The following is a 25892-nucleotide window of genomic DNA, read 5'->3' on the forward strand; positions in this document are numbered from 1 at the left end:
GTCAATAGTGCTGAAGATGAGAAACCCTGCATTAAGGGATGTAACATTAGAACAGTGACCAACATGTAGAAAAAGCTCAATAAATGTTAGTTGGTATTAAATGGGAGGGTCCCTGGAATGACCCGGTCACCAGGTCTAGAATTTGCGGCACTGATTCAGTGGTAGAGCTGATCTTTAAACAAGAACAGAACAATTTATTACAGCCACTCAGATCCAAAGTATTTTATGTACATTTCTGAAGCTTATCTAAGAGACATATGGAAACATGTATGAGTCACACTTTTTTAACAAACAGACTTGCCTGAGGTCCCATAACTATCATTATTACAGATTTCCACTTCAGCCAGATTGATTCTGTGACAGGGCAAAGTGAAATATTTAGATAGTAGACTCTGAAGCCAGGATGCATGAGGTCCCATCTCAGGTCCATAACTTACTAGCTGTGTGAACTTGGATAAGTTATTGAACCACTCTATACCTGTGTTCTCATCTGTAAACTGGGAATGATAATGTATTTGCCTCATACAGTTATTATTAGATTTGGCACATAACGAATGATTAATAATACATAATAATTAATAATAACACATTATTTGAATATGTTAAGCTTTTTCTTCTAATATTCCCAAATGTCCTGTGGCCTTGCCTGTTTGTCAGAGCCTACTGTGCACCCACAGCATGCTTAACAATGTCCCAGGAGTCTGAAAAAGCATGTTTTGAATTTCTGTTTCCAGCAACATGGCTGGCCATGTGTCCAGGTTGTTTTCTAAATTTATTCAGAAAATGTATTTGATAAACACTTGTAGAGTAATAGGAATAGAAGAACATTCCTTGATTTAGTAAACTTATAAACCAAACTCATAACAGCAAGTATGATGCTTAATATAGAAACTACAGATGTACTCCCTTCAAAAAGGAGAACAAGGTACAGATGCCTGCTCTCACTGCTACTGCTTAACTGGAAGGCCTTGGCAAGTTAGAATGAAAGCACAAGAAAAGATTAGTATAGTTATTGGGAAAGAAGATAACATATTGTCATTGTTTCCAGTTGATAAGATCATCTAAATAGATAAACCAAATCAACACACCTACTTTTAGAATAAATAAGAGACATTATCCCTGGCCAGTTTTGCTCAGTGGTTAGAGCATCAGCCCACGGACCAGAAAGTCCTGGGTTCAGTTCCCGCTAAGGGCATGTACCTCGGTTGTAATTTGTCCCCGGCCCCAATTGGGGTCGTGTGGGTGGCAACCACTTGATGTGTCTCTCTCACGTCGATGTTTCTCTCTCTCTCTCTCTTCCTCTCTCTCTCCCTCCCACTCTATATGAGGATAAATGCAAAAATGTCTTCATGTGAGGATAAAAAAATAAAATAAATAAGAGACATTAGCAGGTTGCTGGATATAAAACCAAACTAGAAAAATCTATATCATTTTTCCATACCAGTAATAAAGTACCATTTATAATAACAAAGTATAAAATGTTTAGGTATTAAATAAAAATACAAAAGATTTTGACCCGGCCCGCAGGTTGAGCAACGAGGACTCTAGAGGGGGAGTGAGGATGAGGAGGGACAAGAGACACTAGAAATGGAGACAAGACAGGGCTCTGATCAAGTCTCGTTTATTCTGGGGAGATCCACAGTATATATAGGGCAAGAAGCAGAAAAACAAGAACATTTGTTGCCAAGCCATGTTTGTGGTAACCACCCCTAAGCTATTTCAGGTAAATATCATGTAAATATCCCGGTGGAACAAAAGATAAACAGAGCATAACTGGCTGAGTAAATGGTTACTGAAAGGAATGCAGAAACATTGTATACAGAGGTATCCTGCCTTGGGGCAGGAGATGGCAGAGCGGATTTTAGCAAAATGGATGCCATGCAAACCGTCTCCCACAAGATTTTTTAAAAAATTAAAGTTCTAAAAACAAAGAAATGAAAGTATTGTACAAATTACTCTATAAATTCACTGCAACCCCAATTTGGTCTAGTTAGGTTTTTTAAAGCCAATGAACTTATTCTAAAAGCTCAAAAAATATATATGGTAGCTAAGCTATATATTTAAAAATATAATATGAAAATACTATCTAAATGCATAGTGATAAACAAAAATTTAAGAAATACAAGAAAAGATTAGTATAATTATTGGGAAAGAATTATTCCCAATAATTATAGAAAGGCTGGATGGACCCAATCACAATCCCAGCAAACTATTTAGTGGATACAAATGAACTTATTTTAAAATGTATATGGAGAGGCATAAGACCCAGTATACCCAACACAATATCAAAAGAAAGAAACAAAGTTGGAGAGCTGACACTATACAACTTCAAGACTCACTATAAAGCATCTTCTGGTCAAGATAGTGGAGTAAGTAAATGTGGTACTTCCATCCTTCCATAAGCACATCAAAATTACAACTAAAGTACAGAACAACCACCATTTACAATGGCCTGAAATCCAGCTGAACAGAAGTCCTATGAGAATATAAAGAAGAAGCTATATCCAGACTGATACTAAACCCACATATGATAGTCTCTGCAGGAGAAGCCAGGGGTCCCACCCCACACCAGGCCCCCCAGCCCAAGATTCCAGTGACCAAACGACAGGTCCCCATAACTTCTGTCTGTAAAACCCAGTAGGGATCATGGCTGAATGAGATGGAGGGCTTCTAGAGTCCCAGGAGTTCTTCTTAAAGGGCCTGTGCACAAACTTTCTTGGTTTCACATGCTCTGAGCTCCAACACTGGGGCAGGAGGGCCAAAAGGGTCCAGGGCCATTCAGGAAGGAACTGAATTGTCTACCATCAGGGTGAGGGCTGGAGGGGCAGCTCTCTCCCAGACATAAGTACTGGCAGAGGCCATTGTTCCTTTGCTAAGCCTTCACCCCACAAAGCTGGCAAGTGGCACCATATCTGAGTCTCCTTCAAACTGGCAGACAGTGCTCACCCTGCCCTGGTGATTCCTTAAAACCCTGCAACACCCATCTTGTAGACCCACCCAACCCATTTCCAGGGTTTTTCCATACAAATGTCCCATCTTAGCTTATTCTGTGGACTTTCCTAAAATCTCTCAAACAAGAAGCATCTGAACTCGGTGTCCCTTGCTAAGTGGCCCCAGGCCTGGCGGTAGCAGTAGCTGGCCTTGGTTCTCAGCTTTTCCTCTCCTAAGCACCTCCAAGAACAGCACCAGTAGCAGCCATATTCACATCACATTGTCGCTCATGTGGAGTGGTCCTGGACAGGGCACAGCCATCAGTTGACCTTGGCCAGCACCTCCCAGGAGGCCTCAAATCCAGTGAACCTGGAGGTCGACTCCAGAGCACACATAAGCATCAACCAACTACTTCTACAGGGAATACACTCAAGGGGAGTACTCACTGCTGAATAGAGTCTTGCTTCAAGGGGTTGGCCCCTGCACAGCAGATTCTCCATAGTCATGGCCAGTCCTGGCAGTTGAGTGGGCGGGGGGTTAATTCCTTAGTTTAGGTGCTAATAGCAATCAAGACTCAATTACAACAGGAAGGGGCACACAACCCACATGGAGGGCACACCTGGAGCAGCACCCAGCTCAGGTGACCAAGCAGATGGTGCCACTGGGCCCTACAGGATACCTACTACATAAGGCCTCTCTACCAAGACAGGGAGACATAGCAAGTCTACCTAATACATAGAAACAAACACAGGGAGGCAGCCAAAGTGAGAAAACGATATACATGTCCTAAATTAAAGAATAGGACAAAACTCCAGAATAAGAACTAAACAAAATGGAGTCACACAATGTACTTGATGCAGAGTTCAAACTACTGGATACAAGGATACTCAAAGAAAGAAGGGGAAGAGTAGATGAACTTAGTGAGAATTTCAATAAAGAAATAGAAAAAATAAAAATGGAAATAGAAAACATAAAAAATAACCAGTCAGAAATGAAGAATACAATAACTAAAATGAAGAATATATTACAGGCCCTTGCCGGTTTTGCTCAGTGATTAGAGCATCGGCCTGCGGTCCAGAAAGACCCAGGTTCAGTTCCCGCTAAGGGTGCGTACGTCGACTGAGGTTTGTCCCCAGCCCTGGTTGGTCATGCAGGTGGCAGCCACTCGATGTGTTCCTTTCACATCGATGTTTCTCTCTCTTCTTCTCTCTCCCTCCCACTCTATCTGAACAAAAAATGGAAAAAAAATGTCCTCACGTAAGGATAAAAAAAAACAAAAACAAGAATATATTACAGGGGTCCTGGCCAGTTTGGCTTAGGAGTTAGAGTGTCACCCTGCAGACTAAACGGTTGCAGTTTCAATTCCTGGTCAAGGGCATGTAACCAGCTGAACAGAAGTTGCAGGTTCAATTCCTAGCCCTGGTTGGGGTCATATGGGAGGCAACAAATCAATGTGTCTCTTTTGCATTGATGTTTCTCTCTCTCCCTCTCACTCTATCTGAAGATAAATGTAAAAATACCCTTGGATGAGGATTGAAAAAAAAAAGAACCACATATTGGTAGTTACAAAATAGTCATGGGGATGTGAAATAAAGCATAAGAATATAGTCAATAATATTTTAATAACTGTGTATGGAGTCAGATGGGTACTAGATTTATCAGGGTGATCCTTTTGTAAGTTATATAAATGTCAAATTATTGGTTTGAATGCCTGAAACTAATATTACATGTCAACAGTAATTTTAAAAAATTATTTTTTAAAAAAAGAAAGATTTACTGAAGTCCAAAACAATAGTGGCAGGCAGGACCAGAGCGAGGGTGAGTGTGAGTGAGTGTGAGAGTGTGAGTGGATGTCACTGTGGACGAGCAACTTCGAGCAGTGCAGAAATGTGGGGCAGATGGTTCCTGTGCTGTGGACAGGGAGCAGCCGGCTACTGTGGTAAGTGGCTCATCAGAGCGCTTATCCCTGCAGAGCTGGGAGGCCCTGCCATTTTGGAAGTTCCCTGGTCTTTTCTAGGAGGAGGCAGCGGGAGCGGCTAGGGCCCAACAACCTAAGCCCACCAGCGCAACTCGCATCATCGGACCAGTGGAACGCGCTGTGTCAACACAGACCAGTGCACAGTAGCGGCACTGTCAAGGTGCCTGCTGTGGAAGCCACAAGTGGCTGGGAGCCAAGCACCATCCCCCACAGCAGCAGCCTGATCAGAGCCAAGACACACTCCCGGAAACAGAGGCTTGGGAGCAGACTTCCATCCCTAGGCAGCAGCAGCACAGACTGGCAGCTGAGACCCATCCCCAACGGCATCAGCAGAGCCTGAGCAGGAGCGGAGCCCCATCAAGCAGCAGCACACCCCAACCACCAGCAGCAGGACCCTAGAGTCCAATGGGGCCCACGGCTTCAGTGGGGCCTGCGCTATCCAGTTGCCCGCAGTACTGCTGGGGCCCATGGCTCCAGCAGCAGTGCCTACCAGGACAGACCAATACCAGCTGCCAGTAGTCAGTTCTCCAGGACCCACAGCAGGCAAGAGGCGCCATACACCAGAATAGTCTGGGAGGCACAGCAGCCTTATTTGATACACATTGACCTGCCTACACATCCCAATATCCCTCACTGCATCTAGAACTACCAGATAGCTAAAATGGGAAGACAAAGAAACAACATCCTAATGAAAGAAAAAGAGGGATCACCAGAAAAAGAACTACATGAAATGGAAGAAAGCAATCTGTCAGATAAAGAATTTAAAGCAATGATTTAAGGTGCTCAAACAATTCAGTGAGAACTACAAGCATCTTAATGAGAATTATAAAGAGCACAGTGGGAACTACACCAGCTTAAAAAAGGAGGTAGAAGCTATGTAGAAAAATCAAGAGGAAATAAAGAATGACATAGCTGATATGAAAAATACCTTAGAAGGATTCAATAGTAGATCAGAAGAAGCTGAAGACTGAATCAGTGAGTTAGAAGACAAGGTAGAAAAAAACACCCAAATAGAGTAGCAAATGGGGAAAAAAATTTAAAAACAGGTAAGAGTTTAAGGGAGCTTTGGGACGATACAAAACATAACAACATTCATATCATAGGGTTACCAGAAGGAGAAGAATCAGAGAAAGGAATAGAGAACCTGTTTGAAGAAATAATGGCAGAAAACTTCCCTAATTTGGCAAAGGAAAAAGTCACACAAGTCCAGGAAGCACAAGAAAGATGAACCCCAAAAGACCCACAGATAGACACCTGATAATAAAAATGGCAAACATTAATGACAAAAAAAAAAAAAGAATCTTAAAGGAAGCAAGAGAGAGACAGAAAATTACCAACAAGGAAGCTCCCATTAGACTGTCAGCTGATTTCTTAATAGAAACATTGCAGGCCAGAAGAGAGTGGCATGAAGTGTACACAGTAATGCAAGGCAAGGGTCTGAATCCAAGGCTGCTCTATCCAGCAAGGCTATCATTCAAAATTGAAGGAGAAATAAAGAGATTCACAGAAAAAAAAAAAAAAAAAAGCTAAAGGAATTTACCACCATCAAACCTGCACTGCAAGAAATGTTAAAGGGACTGCTATAAGAAAAAGAAGAAATATATATAGAGAGAACACGGGCATAAAATAAAAATCGCAACCAATAAGCCTGTATCAATAATAACCTTAAATGTAAATGGCTTAAATGCCCCAATCAAAAGACATAGGGTAACTAATTGGATAAGAAAACATGACCCATATATATACTGTCTACAAGAGACCCACCTCAAACAAAAGACTCACACAGGATGAAAATGAAGGAATGGAAAAAAATTTTCCAGGCAAATGGAAGTGGAAAAAAAGCTGTTGTAGCAATACTCGTATATGATAAGATAGACTTCAAAATGAGGGCCATAATAAGAGACAAAGAAGGTCACTACATAATAGTAAAAGGAACAATCCAACAAGAGGATATAACCCTGGTAAACATATATGCACCAAACACAGGAGCAACAAAATATATTTTAAAACTTCTGGAGGACTTCAAAGAAGAGATCAGTAGCAACACAATCATAGTGGGTGACTTTAACACCCCACTGAAACCACTAGATAAATCTTCTAGACAAAAAATTGACAAGGACATAGAGTCTTTAAATGATGAACTAGATCAGCTGGACAAAAGAGAAGAAGTAACAACTGACACCACAGAAATACAAATGATCATTAAAACATACTATGAACAATTATACACCAACAAATTGGACAATGTCGGTGAACTGGACAAATTTATAGAAACACACAGGCACCCAAAACTGAACTGGAAAGAGATATAAAACTTGAATAGACCAATAACAACTATGGAAATTAAAAATGTAATCAAGAAACTCCCAGCAAACAAAAACCCAGGCCCGGATTTCATGGGGGAGTTTTACCAAACATTCAAAGAAGATCTAACATCCATTCTTCTCAAACTATTCCAAAAAAATCCAAGAAGACAGAAGACTTCCAAACCCATTTTATGAGGCCAACATAATTCTAATTCCAAAACCAGATATAGACACTACAAAGAAAGAAAACTACAGGCCAATATCTCTGATGAACACAGATGCCAAAATTCTTAACAAAATATTAGCAATTGGATCCAGCGATACACCAAAAAAAATTATTCATCATGACCAAGTGGGATTCATCCCAGGGACGCAAGGATTGTACAATATCTGCAAATCAATAAATGTTTTCATTTAAAAAAAATGAAAGAAAAATTATATGATCATATCAATAGATGCTGAAAAAGCATATGATAAAATCCAGCACCCATTTCTGATAAAAACGCTCAGCAATGTGTGAACAGAGGGATCATATCTTGACATAATAAAGGCAATATATGAAAAACCTACAGCCAACATTATATTCAATGGGAAAAAACTAAAAACATTTTCCTTAAGAACAGGATGCTCACTCTCACCACTCTTATTTAACATAGTACTGGAGGTCTTAGCCACAGCTATTAGACATGAAGAAAACATAAAAGGAATCCAAATTGGAAAGGAAGAGTGAAACTGTCATTATTTGCAGATGACCTGATACTGTACATAGAAAACCCGAAAGACTCAGTCAAAAATCTACTAAAGCTAATAAATGAATTTGGCAAAGTAGCACGATACAAAATTAATGTAAAGAAATTGACAGCATTCTTGTACACCAACAACAAACTCACTGAAAGAGAAACTAAAAAAGCAATCCCATTTACCATCACGGCAAAAAAATTTAAGATACCTAGGAATAAACTTAACCAAAGAAATAAAGGACCTATTCATAGAAAACTACAGGTCACTGAAAAAAAAGACAGAGAGAGAGAGAAGAGAGAGAGAGAGAGAGAGAGAGAGAGAGAGAGGAAGGCATAAAAAAGTGGAAGCATATACCTTGTTCATGGATTGGAAAAATTAAGATCATTAAAATGTCCATACTACCCAAAGCTATCTATATATTCATTGCAATCCCCATCCAGTGACATATTTCACAAAACTAGAACAAATACTCCAAAAGTTTATATGGAAACAAAAATGAGTTGTTATACCGAAATAGCCACAGCAATCTTGAAAAAGAAGAAGAAAGTGCAACTGTGTAGTGATGGCTATAACTGAATTCATTGAGGTAATCATTTTTCAGTACATACATATATCAAATTATTATGCTGTACACTTAAAACTAAAATGTTATATGTCAATTATATCTCAAAGTAGGAGGGAGCACTATACTGGATATCAGGTTATACTACAAAGCCATTGTAATTAAAACAGCCTGACACTGGCACGAGAACAGGCAGATAGATCAATGGAACAAAAAAGCGAACCCAGAAATTGACCCAAATTATTATGCTCAATTAGTATTTGACAAATGGGGCAAGAGCATAAATGGAGTAAAGACAACCTCTTTAATAAATGGTGTTGGCGCCCTGGCCAGTTTGGCTCAGCGGTTGAGTGTCGGCCTGTGGACCAGAGAGTCCTGGGTTTGGTTCCCGCTAGGGGAACGTACCACAAAAATAAATAAATAAATAACATAAATGGTGTTGGGAAAATTGGACAGCTACATGCAAAAACATGAAACTAGACCATCAACTTACAACACACACAAGAATAAACTCAAAATGGATAAAAGACTTAAATGCGACTGATGAATCCATAAAAATCCTAGAAGAAAACATAGGCAACAAAATTTCAGACATTACACGCAGCAGAATTTTCACTGATACAATGCCTAAGGCAACAGAAACAAACAAAAAATGAACACATGGGACTACATCAAACTAAAAAGCTTCTGCACAGCAAAAGAAATAACCATCAAAATGGAAAGGGAACCCACTCTGTGGGAGAGCATAATTGCCCATGATACATCACATAAGGGTTTAATTTCCAAAATATACGGAGTACTCATACAACTCAACAAAAGCAAGACAAAGAACTGAATTTTAAAATGGGGAGGGACCTAAATGGACACCTCTCCAAACAGGACATACAAATGGCCAAGAGACATATGAAAAAATGATCAACATCACTAATCATCAGAGAGATGCAAATTAAAATGACTATGAGGTATCACCTTATACCTGCCAGAATGACTGCCATCAACAAATCATCAAACAACAAGTACTGGCAAGAATGTAGAGAAAAGGGGACTCTAGCACACTGCTGGTGGGGATGCAGACTGGTGCAGCCACTATGGAAAACAGAATGGTGTTTTCTACATCCTGTTTAAAATTAAAAATTGAACTTCCATTTGACCCAGTGATCCCACTTCTAGGAATATATCCTAAGAAGCCTGAAACACCAATTGGAAAGAATGTATGTACCCCTATGTTCATAGCAGCACTATTTACAATCGCTAAGATCTGGAAAGAACCCAAGTGCCCATCAATAGATGAGTGGATAAAAAAGCTGTGGTACATATACACAATGGAGTACTATGCAGCTGTGAGAAAGAAAGATCTCTTACCCTTTGAGACAACATGGACAGACCTGGAGAGTATTATGCTAAGCAAAACAAGCTAGCCAGAGAAAGATAAGTATCACATGATCTCACTTATTTGTGGAATATAATGAACAAAATAAGCTGACGAACAAAATCGATCCAGAGACATGGAAGTAGGGAACAGACTGACAGGTCAGAGTGGAAGGCCATGTACTGGAAGAGAGCAACCGAAGAACCTATATACATATATACATAGCCCTTGGACACAGACAATAGGAAAGGCCTTGGATAGGGTGAGGACTGAATGAAGGTGGGCAAAGTGGGAGAAATGAAAGACATCTGTCATACTGTCAGTAATAAAAAAAAATATGCACTACAGTTTACAATACTGTGTCATAGATTTGAAAGTTACTAAGAGATCTTTTTTTTTTTTTTTTTAAATCCTCACCCGAGGACATTTTTCCATCTTTTGTACAGATAGAGTGGGAGGGAGAGAGAGGAAGAGAGAGAGAGAGAGAGAAACATCGACGTGAAAGGGACACATCGAGTGGCTGCCACCCGCACGACCAACCAGGGCCGGGGACAAACTGCAACCGAAGTACGTGCCCTTAGCGGGAACCGAACCCAGGTCTCTCCGGACTGCAGGCCGACGCTCTAACCGCTGAGCCAAACTGGCCAGGGCGAGATCTTAAAAGTTCTCATCTCACACACACACACACACAAGAAAGTGCAACTGTGTAGTGATGGATATAACTGAATTCATTGCGGTAATCATTTTGCAGTACATACATATATCAAATTATTATGCTGTACACTTAAAACTAAAATGTTATATGTCAATTATATCTCAATAAATTTTTTTTTTCTAAAATGTCATATACACAGGCACCAGGAGACAAATCCAGGAACACATATGGCAGTACTACATGAAAGAATTTAAAAATCTAGAAACATTGCCGATATCCACAAACAAAAGAATTGTCCTGGCCGGTTTTGCTCAGTGGTTAGAGCGTTGGCCCACAGACCAGTGAGTTTCGGGTTCAATTCCGGTCAAGAGCATGTACTTAGATTGCGATTTGTCTCCGACTCTGGTCTAGTCATGCGGAAGGCAGCCACTGGATGTGTCCCTTTTGCATGGATGTTACTCTTTCTTCCACTCTCTCCCTTCCACTCTATCTGAACAAAAGTGGAAAAATGTCCTCAGGTGAGGACAAAAAAAAAAGAATAAATGAGTTAAGATATATTCATCCAATAAAATACTATATCTCAGTAAAAATAAATTAATTACTGCTAGCTACATCATATGAATGAATCTCAAAATCATAGTTCAGTGCAAGAAATCAAATACAGATGAATTTTTAAAACAGTTTCATTTATGTTAAGTTCAGAAACGGACAAAAGTAATAAATATATTTGGATATATATCAATAGGTAGAAAACTATAAAGAAATCTATAAAAAGACAAGATAATAATTAATATAAAATTTAGAATAATATTACCTCTGGTTGGGAGGAAGAAAGAAACAATAAAGCACATAGTGGCATTTGGAGAATAAAATTGTTTTATTTTTTGGCCTGAGTAATGATACATGCATGTTTATTATATTCTTTAAAAATAATTGTATATGTCCATTTCAAACACTATTTTGCTTCCAAATCATACTTCATACCCATAAAATACCACTTTCCCCTGAAGGAATCTATAAAAAGAAATATAAATTATGCCTTCACCTAAGAATGCTTAAAAAAAAGATACTTTCTGATTCACATTCTTCAACTAAAAAATAGATCTGATCATTGTTTTAAGTCTATCTCATTCAAAGTTTAAACAATATACAAATTATTGGTTGTCACTTTGCCAAAAGAGCAAAATGTCACGGATTATTCTGGATTCAGTTAATATTATTTAGGATAACTTTACAATAAATACAGAAAGGAAAAAGTATGCATGCTTCTTACACAAGCTGACTTTAGGCCCTGGGCCGGTGAGGAATTCGAGGTTCCTTGGACCACTCACCTGATACTCAGGTCGTAACTCCCACTCAGGAGAAAATTTTCCTCCTCACACAACAAGAGGGTGCGGACACTCCCAGCGTGGCCTCGGAACTCGATGGGTATCTCCTTTACTTGTAAGATGTCCAGAAGGTGGATCTTCCGATTGGATGACACTGCTACAAAATCTCCCCCAGAATAATGGATGACTCTGTTTCTGTCCCACCTGAGTTGCCAGGGAAAAGGATGATCCATGAAAGAGAGTTAGCGTTATGCTTGGAACTCACTCAGCACAGTGGCTTTCACCTGCATGTGTAGTGGAAAACTCAAGTCCTTCCAACAAGAAAAGTAGCAGAGAGCAAGGCCTAGGATTCACGGGCCCTGATAGATTGCTACCTCATACCATAAGAAAAAAAAAAAAAAAAAAAAACCACATATTTTTGATAGATTTAAAACTTAAAGAGGAAATAAATAAATTAATTAATTAAAAACAGTATATCTGCTAATTAATGTATGATAAATCCACAAGGCAGAAAATGGAAGAATAGTCAGCATTTCCCAAACTTATTTGACCACAGAAAACTTTTTACATGGAAAACCTCAAAGGGACACAGTTGGGAAGCCCTATGCCCACTGCATATACCACTTTCTTTCTTTCATATTTTTAGGTTCAAAGTCCTATGCTAATAGGAACTGGGGGAAATACAAAGATTAGTAAGACATGAACTTTGCCCTCAATGAGCTTGTAGTACAATAAAACAGGGTGAGAATTAATTTTTCGGCCATAAAATTATTAGCATATAGATAAAATATGAGCAGGATGACCGAATAATTTATTGTCCAAACATATTTTATTATGAAAGGGGACATTATTATTAATTACTCCAGGATCACAGAGTAAAGTGGGATTGTTTCAGTAAAAAGGAATGCATGGTCACTCTAGATCTGAGGAGCAATTTTGTCCTCATTGCATTTGTCATATCTTGAGGTCAACCAGTTATCATTTTTTCTAAAGATTACTTATGACCATGCCCAGCAGGTGTGGATCAGTGGTTGAGCATCGACCCATGCACCACCGAAAAGTTGCTGGTTTGATTCCCGGTCAGGCACATGCCCAGGTTGTGGGCCCAATCTCCAGTGGGGGTCATGCAAGAGGCAGCCAATTGATGTTCTCTTTCATTGATGTTTCTATCTCTCTCTCTAAAAAAAAAAAAAAAATTAATAAAGAAAAATTTTTTTATAAAAGAGTACTTATGACCATACTACTCACAAAAACTCAACTTTGCTTTTCCCCTATCTGCTCTGTCTTCCCCTTAAGGACTGGCCAAGATGCAATTTTTTAGTATGATTCACAGCCAAAAATAAATGTAGATGGCCTTCACAAAACCTTATGAATAAAGAGTGAAGTCCTAGGCAGAAAGTTGATTATTAAATGGTCTTCTTCTGGCATGTCCAAATGATGTTATACTATGCAATTATCATAAATACTATTTTCATATTTAACATGGAAAGCTCCACAGTATTTTGCTGGAGTGGGTTACAGAAATATGTATAGCATAACCTCATTTCTATTTAAAAATATATATGCATGCAAAAGAAATTCTAGAATAGACACCAGTATTAATGGAGGTTATCCCTAGATGACAAAATTATAGATTTTTGCTTTTCTCTATATATTTTCTGGCATTTGGTGGATTTTTTCCTCCACTAAGCATATATTACTTTTAAAATTAGAATGAAACAATAAAGATATTTCAAAAAAAGTAAGATTTTATGTTGGTAAATTGTGCATAAGTTTATTGGTTAGTATACCCAAAATTTGTAAGGGGAAAGTGTCCCTCATACACTGCTGATAATGGTGCAAAAATCAAACACCTATTCTCATGTTAGTTTAGAGCTAGAGCATGAGGTGAGGAATGATTGCCTTTCCAAGTGAACAACGATCATGGGGATCCTGAGATGCCAGTGTGGGTAATTCAAGGGTCTCTGAAGACCTAGATTCAGACCCGAGTACCTACGTGTCCGAGAGAATATGGATGTTGTAAGATCCACAGAAAACATTTCTCTCCTCCATCTGGATCTGTAGCGTGTCCTGGTTCTGGTATGCCGACCACAGGTTGTAATCATTCTAACAAGAAAACACTTGGAGTCAAACTGCAGCAACAACTTTACCCACGTATCCCCTAGTCTCCCCTGGCAAGGACACAGGGCCAGTGGATTCTTCCTCTTTGGGCTGTGGCTGTTGGTATGTGGTGATGGGAAGGGGCAAATGAGCAGGCAGAAAAGTAATCTGTGAGTTAGAAAACATTGAGTCTGGGGTCCTAATTCTTCTTCCACCTCATATGTGTTCTGATTCCATAAACTTTCAAGGTTGTTGATGCACAACTTTTCCAATAATGAGCTCACAAAGGGTATGCTCACAAATAATGTCACTGGTGCCCTTTGACCAGCCGCTTCACGGAAGTGGAGTTTCACTTTTATATTGCAGATACCTGGCTGTACAAGGAATGTTTGTAGGAACCCAAGCCATGTGTGAAATTACTGCTGCACGCTCTATGCACCTGCACTTCAAAGTTCTCATACATCTGCCATCGCAGATTCTCCTTACAACTGCTTCACAAAGTACATCATTCGCCCCGCAAAGTATTCCCAGCATTTTACAGATGAGGTATCTGAGCCTCAGGGAGGAGAAACTAATATATTCAATCTGAACAAAGGTGCTTGCCTTCCCTTTTCATTCCTTCTTTCCTTTCTTCCCTCCTCTTCTCTCCCTCCCTTTCTCCCTCCCTCCCTTAATCACATACTTTCTAAGTAGCTATTGCATGCCAGGCATGCTAAATTCTGGTGTAAACTCCTACTTCCACTCCTCTGCCCAGCCAAAATCTTCACCCTTCAATAGCAGAAAATAATAACCACGCTACCAGGAAACCAAAAAACAAGGTGAGTTTATCATGAAAGCAAAGAAGACCAAACCGTCTTGTTTGCATCTGGGAGTCCTCCTGGGGACATCCCTTCCTGAGTCTCCTTCCAAACCTTAGCCATCTCCATATGCTTGTAGACTTTTCCTCAGGATACCCGCTTTCCTTAGCTCACTCTCCTTTTTTTTTTTTTTCATCCTCACCCGAGGACATTTTTTCCATTTTTTGTTCAGATAGAGTGGGAGGGAGAGAGAGAGAATCATCGACATGAAAGGGACATATCAAGTGGCTGCCACCCACACGACCCAACCAGGGCCGGGGACAAACTGCAACCGAGGAATGTGCCCTTAGCGGGAACCGAACCCGGGTCTCTCTAGACCACAGGTCGATGCTCTAACCGCTGAGCGAAACTGGCCAGGACACTCTCCTTCGTAATCTCTAACCAAGTAGTGATATCCACCTAGAAGTCTCTCCCTAGGAGAATCTATCAGACTGTCTCACCTCCAGAGTCCAAGCAGCTCTGATATTTTACCTTGAATTAAATGAAGCTTCCCTGGCCTCTCATAGCCCAGGTTGGAATTCCTTGGCTCTTGCTCATCAATTGAATTTTTGAGAGCCTCAAATCTACATGGTAGAGTCATTGGGATGAACGAGACCCGAGTTCAAATTCCAGCTCTGCCACTGACAAGCTGTGAGAACTTGGGTAAGTTTTCTAATATCATGGCCTTTGTTCCCACATCCATAAACTTATCTAACTGACCTTTGGTGAAGATTAAGTACACAATTTATACCAAGCCCTTGGCAGCGTGCCTGGCACACTGTTTGAGCTCAGTACCCATTGCAATCAGCACCCCGAGAAGCACTCACCTCCACCTTTTCCTAGCAGACCCCGTTACCGCTTTGTCTTTCTACTTCACATTTCTGTTCTGGTCTCCATACTGCTTTACCTGTTTCTCTCTCTCTTCTTAAATTATACATTTCTAAACTGTTAAACACTGTCGGGGTAATTCTCTCTTAGTCGGGAGATTACAGCTATATCACCTAAGGAAGAGTGTTAGTATCATTATACTTAGAGCAAGAGGCATGGAAAGAGCAGGTCAAAGTTAAACTTTTGTGCATCTCTGTCGCTCCGCTGGCTAGGAACTGTCCTAGCCAGGAAACTGTCTGTGCTTCAGCTTCTTTATCTATAAAATCAGTAAATGGACCAATCCGAAGACTTAAACAAATTTCAGGTCAAATGAGGTAAACAAATGTGTTTTCCTTGGCCCATATCTTTTTTTAAATGCTTTTAATCAGTTGCCAGCCTTTAAGAAAAGCAAAGGGTGTCACATGGTGATTCAGATTTCTAACTTCTCTCGAAAGCTCAGGTGGTCTGAGAGGCTGAGCTCCACAACCTCCCATGGCGATAGTGACTGCAGTTGAGTAGCAGCCCCTTCAGATGGGAAGTGGGCCTTCGGATCCATCACAATCGCACTGTCCTTCCTGTTCACACCACCCACCTCCCTCATTTGTGGAACCCATCTGGCCTCTACAGACATATGAACTAGGTGGTCTCTCTGGACCTTTCTATTTCTCAAATTATAATTTATACTGCACGGTTTCACAGAAGCTACAGTCTGGCCACCCCTTATTAAATATTCTTTGGGGGCACATTGAACAGTTTCAAAATACAAGGCCCTGGAGCAAAGAGGAGGGAGCAGGAATCTAATGGTTCTAGGAATGAACCACGCCTGGATAGGCAGAACATAAGAGTTCAGTCTTCCATCTACTCTTCATTATTGCCCAGGATTTGGTAGGGAGGCCTATGGTTAACCGTCTCCGTCCATCCTAGAATCAGAATGAACCGGGATGTGAAAGGTGAGAAAGTTTCATTCATTCTGGACCCTGGACATTCTGGACTGGTCTTGGACCTCCCTGAGCCACAGGCTCTTGCAGCCTCTAGATGCGTGAACTGATAGGTGTCACAGAAAATTCCAGCTATCGCTGATATTACTCCTGGCTCTGAGCTCTGCACTAGATGACCTGGTGCTGTGCACATAGGACATGACCATGGGAACTGAAGTAATGACAAACCCTGAGAGGACAACCAAATCAACTCACTCCTTTAACAGATGTGGCATTTAAGGCTTAAAGAAAGGAAACCACTCAAGGACACATAGCACAGAACTCTGGTCTGCCTTAGGGAATGTCACCTACCATACCATCTATATGCTATATCCTATATCCTCCTGTTTCCTATACCCTATGTGAGCCCTGAGTCTGGACTTCAGCCATCAATGGCCAATAAGAGCATGGCACTCACAGTGATTTGCTCCCGATACTGTCAGAACCCACCTTTGTTCTCAGTTTCCATTTCTGATTTTTCACACGCATGCGCTTTCCGTCATCTGTCATTTTAGGAACTGGGATTAAAAGCTTGTTGGCGTAGGTAGGATCGATTCCTTTTGTGTAGGACCCCTGGGAGGAAAAGATAATGGCTACTCTTGGTTCTTCTCCCCAAGAGGAAGGAAAACTAGTGCTTGGCAAGACCCAAAAGAGGAGTAAACTCTGGCTCAGGAGGCCCAGGCCTGACCAGTTAGCCCAGTAGTGTGTGTAGACGGGCTTAGTGAGGATAATGATACTAAAGATCTGAAAGAGATGGTCAGCAATTCCCAGATTTCCAGAGGATGGCCTGCCTCACACGCCTGCTTCCTCTTGTCTTCTCTCATCTCTCTCTGCTGGGAAAAACCCTAACTCCCAAGAATCCATGATTTGAATGAGGCTTCAGGCAAGAAACAGAAGGAACAATGCCAGAAATGCTTACCAGCAGGGAAAATTGCATTTTAACCTAAAAATAGACTTTGTGGTATTGGAGACATCTGTGCACCACATCAAGCTGACCTAGCAACAGACTCCTGGCTTTCTGATTTCATAAACCACAATGCAGCTCTTGGGGCGGGGGTGGGGGATGATTCCCTGCTTCGGGAGGTTTTGCAAGGCTCTGCTTTTCTCTTCCCGACAGGTTTCTACACGTTGCCCCTACTCAGTGCACTGACAGTGATACGGTAAATGGTGATTGATGGAGGATCTACTCAAAAAGGAAGTGACTGCTGAAGGCTGTGAAGCAGCAAACATGAAGCAGGAGGCCAAGCAAAAGGGCTACTGAGAGACAGAGGCTCCCCGCCGGGCCAGAGTCTCCAGTCACCCCTCCCGGACAGGAAGCACCTGCAGTAAGGCAATCTGGTTCTGAATGAATGTATGCATCGAGAGGTCCATCTTGACTTGCTGTACCAGTGTGGCCCAGTGCTGGCTCACCAAGGCACATCTGTTCAGGGTGGTTTTATCAAGCATACCTGAAAAAAAAAAAGGCAAACCTGGGAACCTGCAAACGGGGTTGCAATGGGAAGTCTCTTAAGAAATCCCCAGTACATCCCAGCATACTTAGAATATACTTGGAAAGGTGGATGGGCAGGCGGCGGATGAAGTCTCGGTATTTGCTGGCCCCAGAAGACAGGTCTTTGACATCATCTAAGTCAGCCAACAGATCAGAGGGGGTGCCCCCTGCCTTGGGCGTGTCAGCTTTTTTGGAAAATAGCCTTTTCATGTCGTAAATACACTGGAGTGAACTCTTCCATTGTCCCTCTAGAAGGAAGCCAGAGAAAGGTACATGGTTGGGTTGTCTCTGTGGTAATTTCAGGCCAGTAGAACGCATCAGAGTCTGCCCTTAGGCTACTGGGTTTTGGTCATTTCTTCTGCCAAAATGAAAATAGAAGCTCCAAACAAACATGCAAGTACTTTTCAGCCTTCCCAGTACAAGGAGATGTCTGTAGTCTCAAAGCCTGCCCTGCTCAGGGGAGGTGGCATGGGGTCTGGAATTCCCTTCAGATTACCCCAACAAGAAAGCATTTAAAACAATTTTAAAAGAAGGGAATTCATGAAATAAAATTGGTAAAATGTTGATAATTCTGAAGCTAGGTGGTGGTTATGAAACTGTCCTATCTACATTCAAAATTTGAAATTTGCCATATAAAAAATGTTTTAGAATATATGTGTGTGTTTCCTGCCATTGTTTCATGTATATGTCTTGCTTTGAAAACCAACTTAGGAGGGCCTTGAGGTCAGGGTCCTAATGCCCACTGCTTTTATTTCTTCCTCAAGGAATCCAGTGCTGCAAAAACACCCACTGAGTTTTTTATGAAGAGTGGGTTGCATTCGAGAGGTGCCCACCATGCCACAGGTCAGGGGCTAGATAGGGGACCGGGGACTGGGGCCTGGGACAGAGGGAGACTTGCAAAGAAGCCCTTGAGAGTTTCCTTTCTGATCTTTATTTTCAGGTATCTCTCGGAGTCACCATGCTGAAGAGCTGAAAATGTGGACTTTTGGGTCATACTGATGATTTTATCCTCGCTTCTCCCCTTTCCAGAGAGTCCAAACACCACAGGTGAAAAACGAATGTTAATTCCCCAAATCTGTCCCCTCAGCCCCTCCAACTCCACTGGGGCTGCCCAATCTCATACTGTTGGCTTTCTCACTACAAACTAATTTACCAGTATTATATGCTTCCCGCCCAGCGTTTTTAAGCAAGCTTTCTTTTCCTGAATATTTGGACATAGGGAAGGATATGTTCTTGGTTTTGGCTGCCAAGTAGACATATGAAGTATCAGACTGGGGGTCATAGTCTTTTCCAGGGAAGAGAAACGCATGATTGAAGTCTTGATCCAGCCCTGAAAAAGAAAAGATCAAGACAAGGTTGTTCTTTAAGCAGGTGTATGGAAGAAAAAGAGATGGCAGTAAATGGTTTCATTTCTACTTGCTTCTTTTAAAGCTACACAAAATGGACCAGGCCAGTTATGTCTGTTTTCATTTGGGGCCTCTGGGTTTCTATGAAAGAATCACCGAAAGCTCCTGATTCTGTTTTGCCAGCCCACCTACAATGTAACATTTATCAAAGCTCTATGTGCAAGGAGAGAGCATGAGAGAGCTCACTGTGGGCAAGAGATGGGAGAGGGGCTGCTTTTCTAACGCTCTGGCTTCATTTTCTTCAGTGGTATCAATAACAATCCGTTAGTCAGAGTAGAATATTTAACTTTTTAAGAGAGAAGCTCCCCGAGGGAAAGGAAAAGGTTGCACAACCTATAACTGGATACGACTCTAATATAAATAGCTGATTCCTGTGGAGGGTGATGGAAGCCTTTGAGAGAGAACCATGGAACAATGCACGTGGAACAAAGCCAGGCCTGCTGCACCCTGCCCTCCCTCGTGGTGAGGGGTAGCACTGCACAGGGGGAGATGCCGGGTGACCTAGTTCAAGTCACTCGGATTTCCTGAACTTTGGCTTCCTTATCTGTAAAGTCAAGGAGCTGGATTGGCTGGCCTCTAATCCATTTGTAGGAGTCTCTAATGTTTTCTCATTGCTTCTTCATTCCATATGATCATTCTTTTACTTCCCTAATGCACCAAAGAAGTTAAGTAGCACATGTCGGGATCTAATTGCCCCATAGGTCATCCAGGTTTAAAATTCTTTTGGATCCCATTGGTCTACAAATAAAACCACAAATCAGGTCTCACAGACATTAGGAATTCCCAGCCGTGAAGACCTCCAGTTCTGATGGCTCCCTTCCACCCTGTTCCCACCCCTACTAAACTGGGGTTTCCCCACTCTGGACCTTTCATTCCCGGACCCTTCAAGTCTTCTATCTCTTGCCTCCCTCTGGTTCTTTTTGTTTTCCTGATGGAGCTGGCCAAACACCTCCAAGATCTTCTCACCAACACCCTAGAGCCATGGCTCTCAAAGTGAGTGCCAACCAGCAACATCAGCATTAGCTGGGAACTTGTTAGAACTGCAGCTTGTTAGACCTGCCGAGTCAGGAGGTCTGAGAGCCCAGCCACCTGTGATTTTATAAGTCCTACCGGAGATTCTGATGCAAGCTGAATTTTAACGACAACAGTGCTAGTAGCCTTATTTGGCCCTTTTGCTATTTCCAGCCTTGGATACACTCCACTTCAAGGCTGGATTGTATGTGCAAGTAAGGAATATAGTGGCATGAATGGAAAAACAAAACCAAACCCTGTTTTGAGCTTTTGGACTGGTTTGTGAACATGGCAGGACGCAGGGAAAAACAATTCAATAGCTTCCCCGTTACATCCCTCCCGTGGCCAGCCCAATCTCCAGCCCACAGATGCAGGAACCACACCAGTTGTAAGTGACAGAGACACAGACGAGCCAAAGGGATGCAGAACTCCATTTTAAATGCTTGACACTTAAGTGTTCTGTACACCTCTCTGCATCTGTCACTTGACAATTTTCTAGAAGGAAGTTACATGCAGTAATTTCTCCGTTGTTAGACAGGATCGGGTGTCAGGACAAAGAACTCTATTCTGCCTTCTGGAAATTCTCCATCTACCTAAGTTTGTCTACACCTCCTGAAGCCTGGCCCCCTGGTCTCTGGGGCCCTCTGGTTTCTACCCGTGGCCTTGTTTACCTGAAATGTTGTTCTGCTCTTTCTGGAACAGGACTCGGATGACATCGGCAGCAGTGAGCAGTAACTTGGGGTCACACATCTGCAGCAGCAAGAGTGTGTAATTGGCCTTAGTCCGGAGGGTGCTGTTCCCAAACCAGCACACAGTCTTCCTCATCTTCTGTTTTACTGTTTTTTCCAACATTTGGTTCAAGGAGAACATTTTCTCCTCCTCCTTGCCAAGGTTGATCCGGGACCTGTTATAGATGCAATCCTTCCCCTGTGTGGTCTCAAGGATACTTTTAAAATAGTGTAACAAATATAAGTTATCCAACTGTCTCAGAATGCTAACCAGAAACCTCCTCTGAGTAGTCTCATCGATCCTTTGGAACCACTCTTTGGTGTAGAAGATCTTCCTAGCCACGATACACGTTTCACACTTCTGGCACACAGGGACAGAATTGTTTCCTCTCTCACAGTGAAAATAGGGGGTATTCTTGAGCCTTGATTCCAGTTTTTCCATGATCCTGAGATGACCAGTTCATTTTATCCTTGCCCGTGGTCAACTCCACCAAACAGCAGAGGAATAGGAGAAGTTGATAAATATCCTAAATGAGCCTTTTCTATTATAAACATCTCCCAGAGAAACAGTAAACCTCTGCGATGGATAGAAAGCTTAGCTCTCCCAGAAACTGCCGGTAGAAGTCTGGCTTTTTGTACTGAACTCCTAGGAAACATGACTTTACCGTAAATCTCCTAAACCTGGCACTACTTACGTGGAGGCAGTTGCTGTATATTCTGAAAGAGCTGGTCATCTCATTTCTAGAACACGAATAGTGTTACTCAAATTTAAGTAACATATAGACCACCTTTAAACAAAAAGAAGATATTGTGGAGCCTGGTGTTGAGCTTCAATTGGTACTGTTATTAATGACTTTTAAATATTTATGAATATAAAAGCAGATGTAATTTCTTATAGTTATAGCTGTTTGGTTATAAGGTGGCTATCCCAATGATCCTAAATACATTCAAATTCATTTTCTTAACTCATCATCAAAGTAAAAACACAAGTGTCTAATATAAATTTAAGTTATTTAGCTGTTTCAGAATGCTAACCAGAAACCTCTTCAGGGAAGCACTCCTTAGTGGAAGAATTTTTACTGGGACTAAGAGTGTATTTGGGGACTTACAATCTCAATCACAGGCCCGCCTCTGTGTCTGGGAGGCAGTACAGCTTAGGAGGGGAGGTGGTGGGGTCTGGGCCAGACTCCTGAGTTTGGACCCCAGCCAATCTGCTTACTAGGTCTGTGAACACAGGAACATGACTTGATCTTCTCTGCTTCAATTTCCTCATCTGTAGAATTGAGACAGCAGTTCCTAGTTCATAAAGTCCTTGTGAGGACTAAATGAGCTACCTTATGCAAAGCACTTAGAAGATTTCCCAGTACATAATAAGCCCTCAATAAATGCTAACTGTTCTCCCATTGTCATCATCATTATTGTCACTGGGATCATTCTTCTGGGCAGCCAGACAATCATGATGATGTTCATATGTGTGTATGTTCATACACTGAGATGCATGTAAAGAAATAATGAGAGAGCCCTGGCCAGTCTGACTCAGAAGTTAGAGCGTCAATCGCAGGTTCGATTCCGGTCAAGGGCACGTACCTGGGTTGCAATCCGTCCCAGACCCTGGTCGGGGTTGTGAGGGAGGCAACCAGTCAATGTGTCCCTCTTGTGTCGATGTTTCCCTCTCCCTCCTTCTCTATCTGAAGATAAATAGAAAAATATCCTTAGGTGAGGATTAAAAAGAAATAATGAGAGAGTGTGTGTTTGTAGTTTTTAGAAGAAAAATAACATGAAAATGACACTTATTTCATAGGATCTTCACCTTATGATCCACTGAAGAGTGATGACTTAGGCCATTAGAGCCGAGACGTTGGTGTGTATGGCCACTAGGGGCTCCCCCAGAGGTGGCTTCTGTTGTCAGTTATGACCCACAAACAGACTGAGGGCTCACTGGATTCTTCAAATATTTTTAATAGTAAAATCCTGTTTGAAAATGATGTCTTCTGTAAAAGCTCAATATGTAACATAAAAAATGTAATATTCTGTTAATACAAATTTATGTTATAAATTCAAAAATTTACCTGTTAGCAAGGCAATTATTGAGAATAATGGAGACATAATAATTCGGATGAAGCAAAAACCTGTAAACCTGAGGTTGAAGATGACAAATACTATCTTTACATCAGCTTCAGAATCTACAAAATTTAAATTAGTGATTTCCAAAGTGTTTTCTGTGGACTCTAGGTTCACACTTATGGCAAACCTGGAATCAAGACTTAGGAATGGCCCTGGCCAGTTTGGCTCAGCGGTTAGAGCATCAGTTCCCGCTACTGGCTCAGTGGTTAGAGCGTCAGTTCCCGCTAAGGGCACGTACCTCAGTTGCAGTTTGTCCCCAGCCCTGGTTGGGTTGTGCGGGTGGCAGCCACTTGATGTGTCCTTTTCACGTTGATGTTTCTCTCTCTCTCTCTCCCTCCCACTCTATCTGAACAAAAAAGTGGAAAAATGTCCTCAGGTGAGGATAAAAAAAAAAAAAGACTTAGGAATGACCCCTATTTTTGTTGTGAGAAGGGAAATGATTCTGTCCTGAGTGCCAGAAGTGAGAACCTCGAGTCCACAGAAAACACCTTGAAAATTGCTAAGTGCTAACATATTCAGGATGAGTGCCTGCAAATAATTATCAAAAGGTTCCACTAAAGCCCTGGCCAGTTTGGCTCAGCGGTTAGAGCGTCAGCCTGCGGTCCAGAGAGACTCGGGTTCGGTTCCCGCTAAGGGCATGTACCTCGATTGCAGTTTGTCCCCGGCCCTGGTTGGCCGAGCGGGTGGCGGCCACTCGATGTGTCCCTTTCATGTCGATGTTTCTCTCTCTCTCTCTTCCTCTCTCTCCCTCCCACTCTATCTGAACAAAAAAAATGGAAAAATGTCCTCGGGTGAGGATAAAAAAAACAAAAAACAAAAAAAGGTTCCACTAAAAATAATACACACACACACACACACACACAGAGGGAGAGAATGTAACAAAATGCTAATAATCGGTGAATGTGGGAGAAGAGTATAGGAGTGTTCGTTGTTCTTTGTAGGTTTTAAATTTTTCAAAATAACAATAAAGATATACTGCTAAATGGGGGGGGGATTACTATATTAGACTACTGCCTAAAATAACTACCAAGCTTGCCACTGTGGCCAAAACGCCCTTGTAAATGTTGGCAGCCCAGAAAAGTGATTCAAAGGCACACCGAGACCATTCCACTTCAGACACGACCAGGTTCACATACTAACTCTGGTACTTAGGAACTATATGGTCTTGAGTTAGCTACCTGGGTGAAGATGGGAGAGATGAAGGCAGGTAATAAAAACTATAGCTACCTTCTAGGATTAAATCAAATGTATGACACTAGTGTCACTGCTATTGTTCTTCTTCTTATAGCTATTACTCCAGATTCAACCGAAAGATTTACAATGCCACGCGCATTTCTAGTGCCCCTGTCTGGAGACGTGGCCCCGGTCAAGGAAGGCAGTGGAAATCACTGCCAGGGTTGGTTTGCAGTGGCAGTCCATACCAGGGTTGGGTAGGGGACAAGAATCAGGCTGGGGAGGAAAATAGTGCTAACAGGCCAACCTCTTCTGGCTGAAGAGATATCTGAAAGGCAAGAGCTGATTAGCATCTAATCTGTCAGGAAGGCCAAACAAAGGAGGTTGGCCAGGAAGATGGATGCCCAAAGCAGAGGCTTGGGTGTATAAAGAGTGGGAGAAACGTCCCCAGATGTGCTACAGAAGTCCAAATAAATGAGGATTTTAATCTGTGAGGCTGACATACCTCAAGGAAGTGGTTTGATCAGCCCAGCTCAGCCATATCCCATGCTTAGGGGCCCACAGTGGCACAAGGGAAGGGGACGAACTTGGGGATCAGAGAGACAGGTGGGGTCTCATTGCTGTTTCCTGCCAAAGGTGTGGCCTTGATACAGTAACTCCGGCCTCTCTGAGGCCCCATCTCCTTCTCTGTAGGTGACAACTGACCCTGCAGGATGTCGTAATGCGAGGACTACACTGATTACAATAGGTGAGCACCGCAGCTGCTCGGCTGCCTCTCCATCCCACTCACCACCACTGCTCGCACACAGTTACACACACGCGCGCACACATGGGCACGCGCACACAGCATCTCACCCGACTCAGGCAGGGAAGTTGGAGCCACTTGGGATCTGGTAGAAGTTTAGACGGTGGCCTTGGTGAAGGCAGGACAAGATGACCGGACAGGACAAGCCAGTGGTGGAGAAGTGTCATGGATGATACCCAAAGAGGCAGGCAGGAAACAGGTCTCATCAGAGTAAGACACAGGGCAGGAAAACATTTCTCAGAGGAAGGCATCAGGGCTGAAAAGGAGACAGTTCTCAAATATCCGGGCTACCAGCAGCCTGAAGACCAGTTCTCTATTTTTCCTCTCTCTCCTCTGTTATTCTCTGTTCACGATTCTGACTAAACCCTCTTGCCACACTGCCCCAAATCCCCACCTCCTTTTCCCACCCTCCATGTGGTTTAGAGAACCCCAGAGGGTGCAGCTCACCTCCCCCGCCTGGCTCAGCTGCCTGCCTCACACGGCACCGAGGCTCTTCTGGGTCCCCC

At 42.1% G+C, this 25892-nt stretch overlaps 1 protein-coding gene across 1 annotated transcript in view; it reads right to left on the reverse strand.

Annotated features, from left to right (window-relative positions):
- CDRT1 (CMT1A duplicated region transcript 1) overlaps positions 1–21726 on the reverse strand; it is a 45269-nt gene extending 23543 nt beyond the window's left edge. Inside the window, exons 1-7 of the mRNA XM_036269527.1 lie at positions 21228–21726; positions 19293–19469; positions 18187–18387; positions 17971–18098; positions 17101–17223; positions 13867–13976; positions 11874–12074 (exon numbers count right to left, since the gene is read on the reverse strand). Coding sequence (XP_036125420.1) covers positions 11874–12074; positions 13867–13976; positions 17101–17223; positions 17971–18098; positions 18187–18387; positions 19293–19469; positions 21228–21726 — 1439 coding nt within the window. The remainder of the gene's footprint in view (positions 1–11873; positions 12075–13866; positions 13977–17100; positions 17224–17970; positions 18099–18186; positions 18388–19292; positions 19470–21227) is intronic.
- Between the last annotated feature and the right edge of the window lie 4166 nt (positions 21727–25892).

This window comes from Molossus molossus, unplaced genomic scaffold (genome assembly GCF_014108415.1).
Source record: "Molossus molossus isolate mMolMol1 unplaced genomic scaffold, mMolMol1.p scaffold_m16_p_19, whole genome shotgun sequence".
Taxonomy (NCBI): Eukaryota; Metazoa; Chordata; class Mammalia; order Chiroptera; family Molossidae; genus Molossus; species Molossus molossus.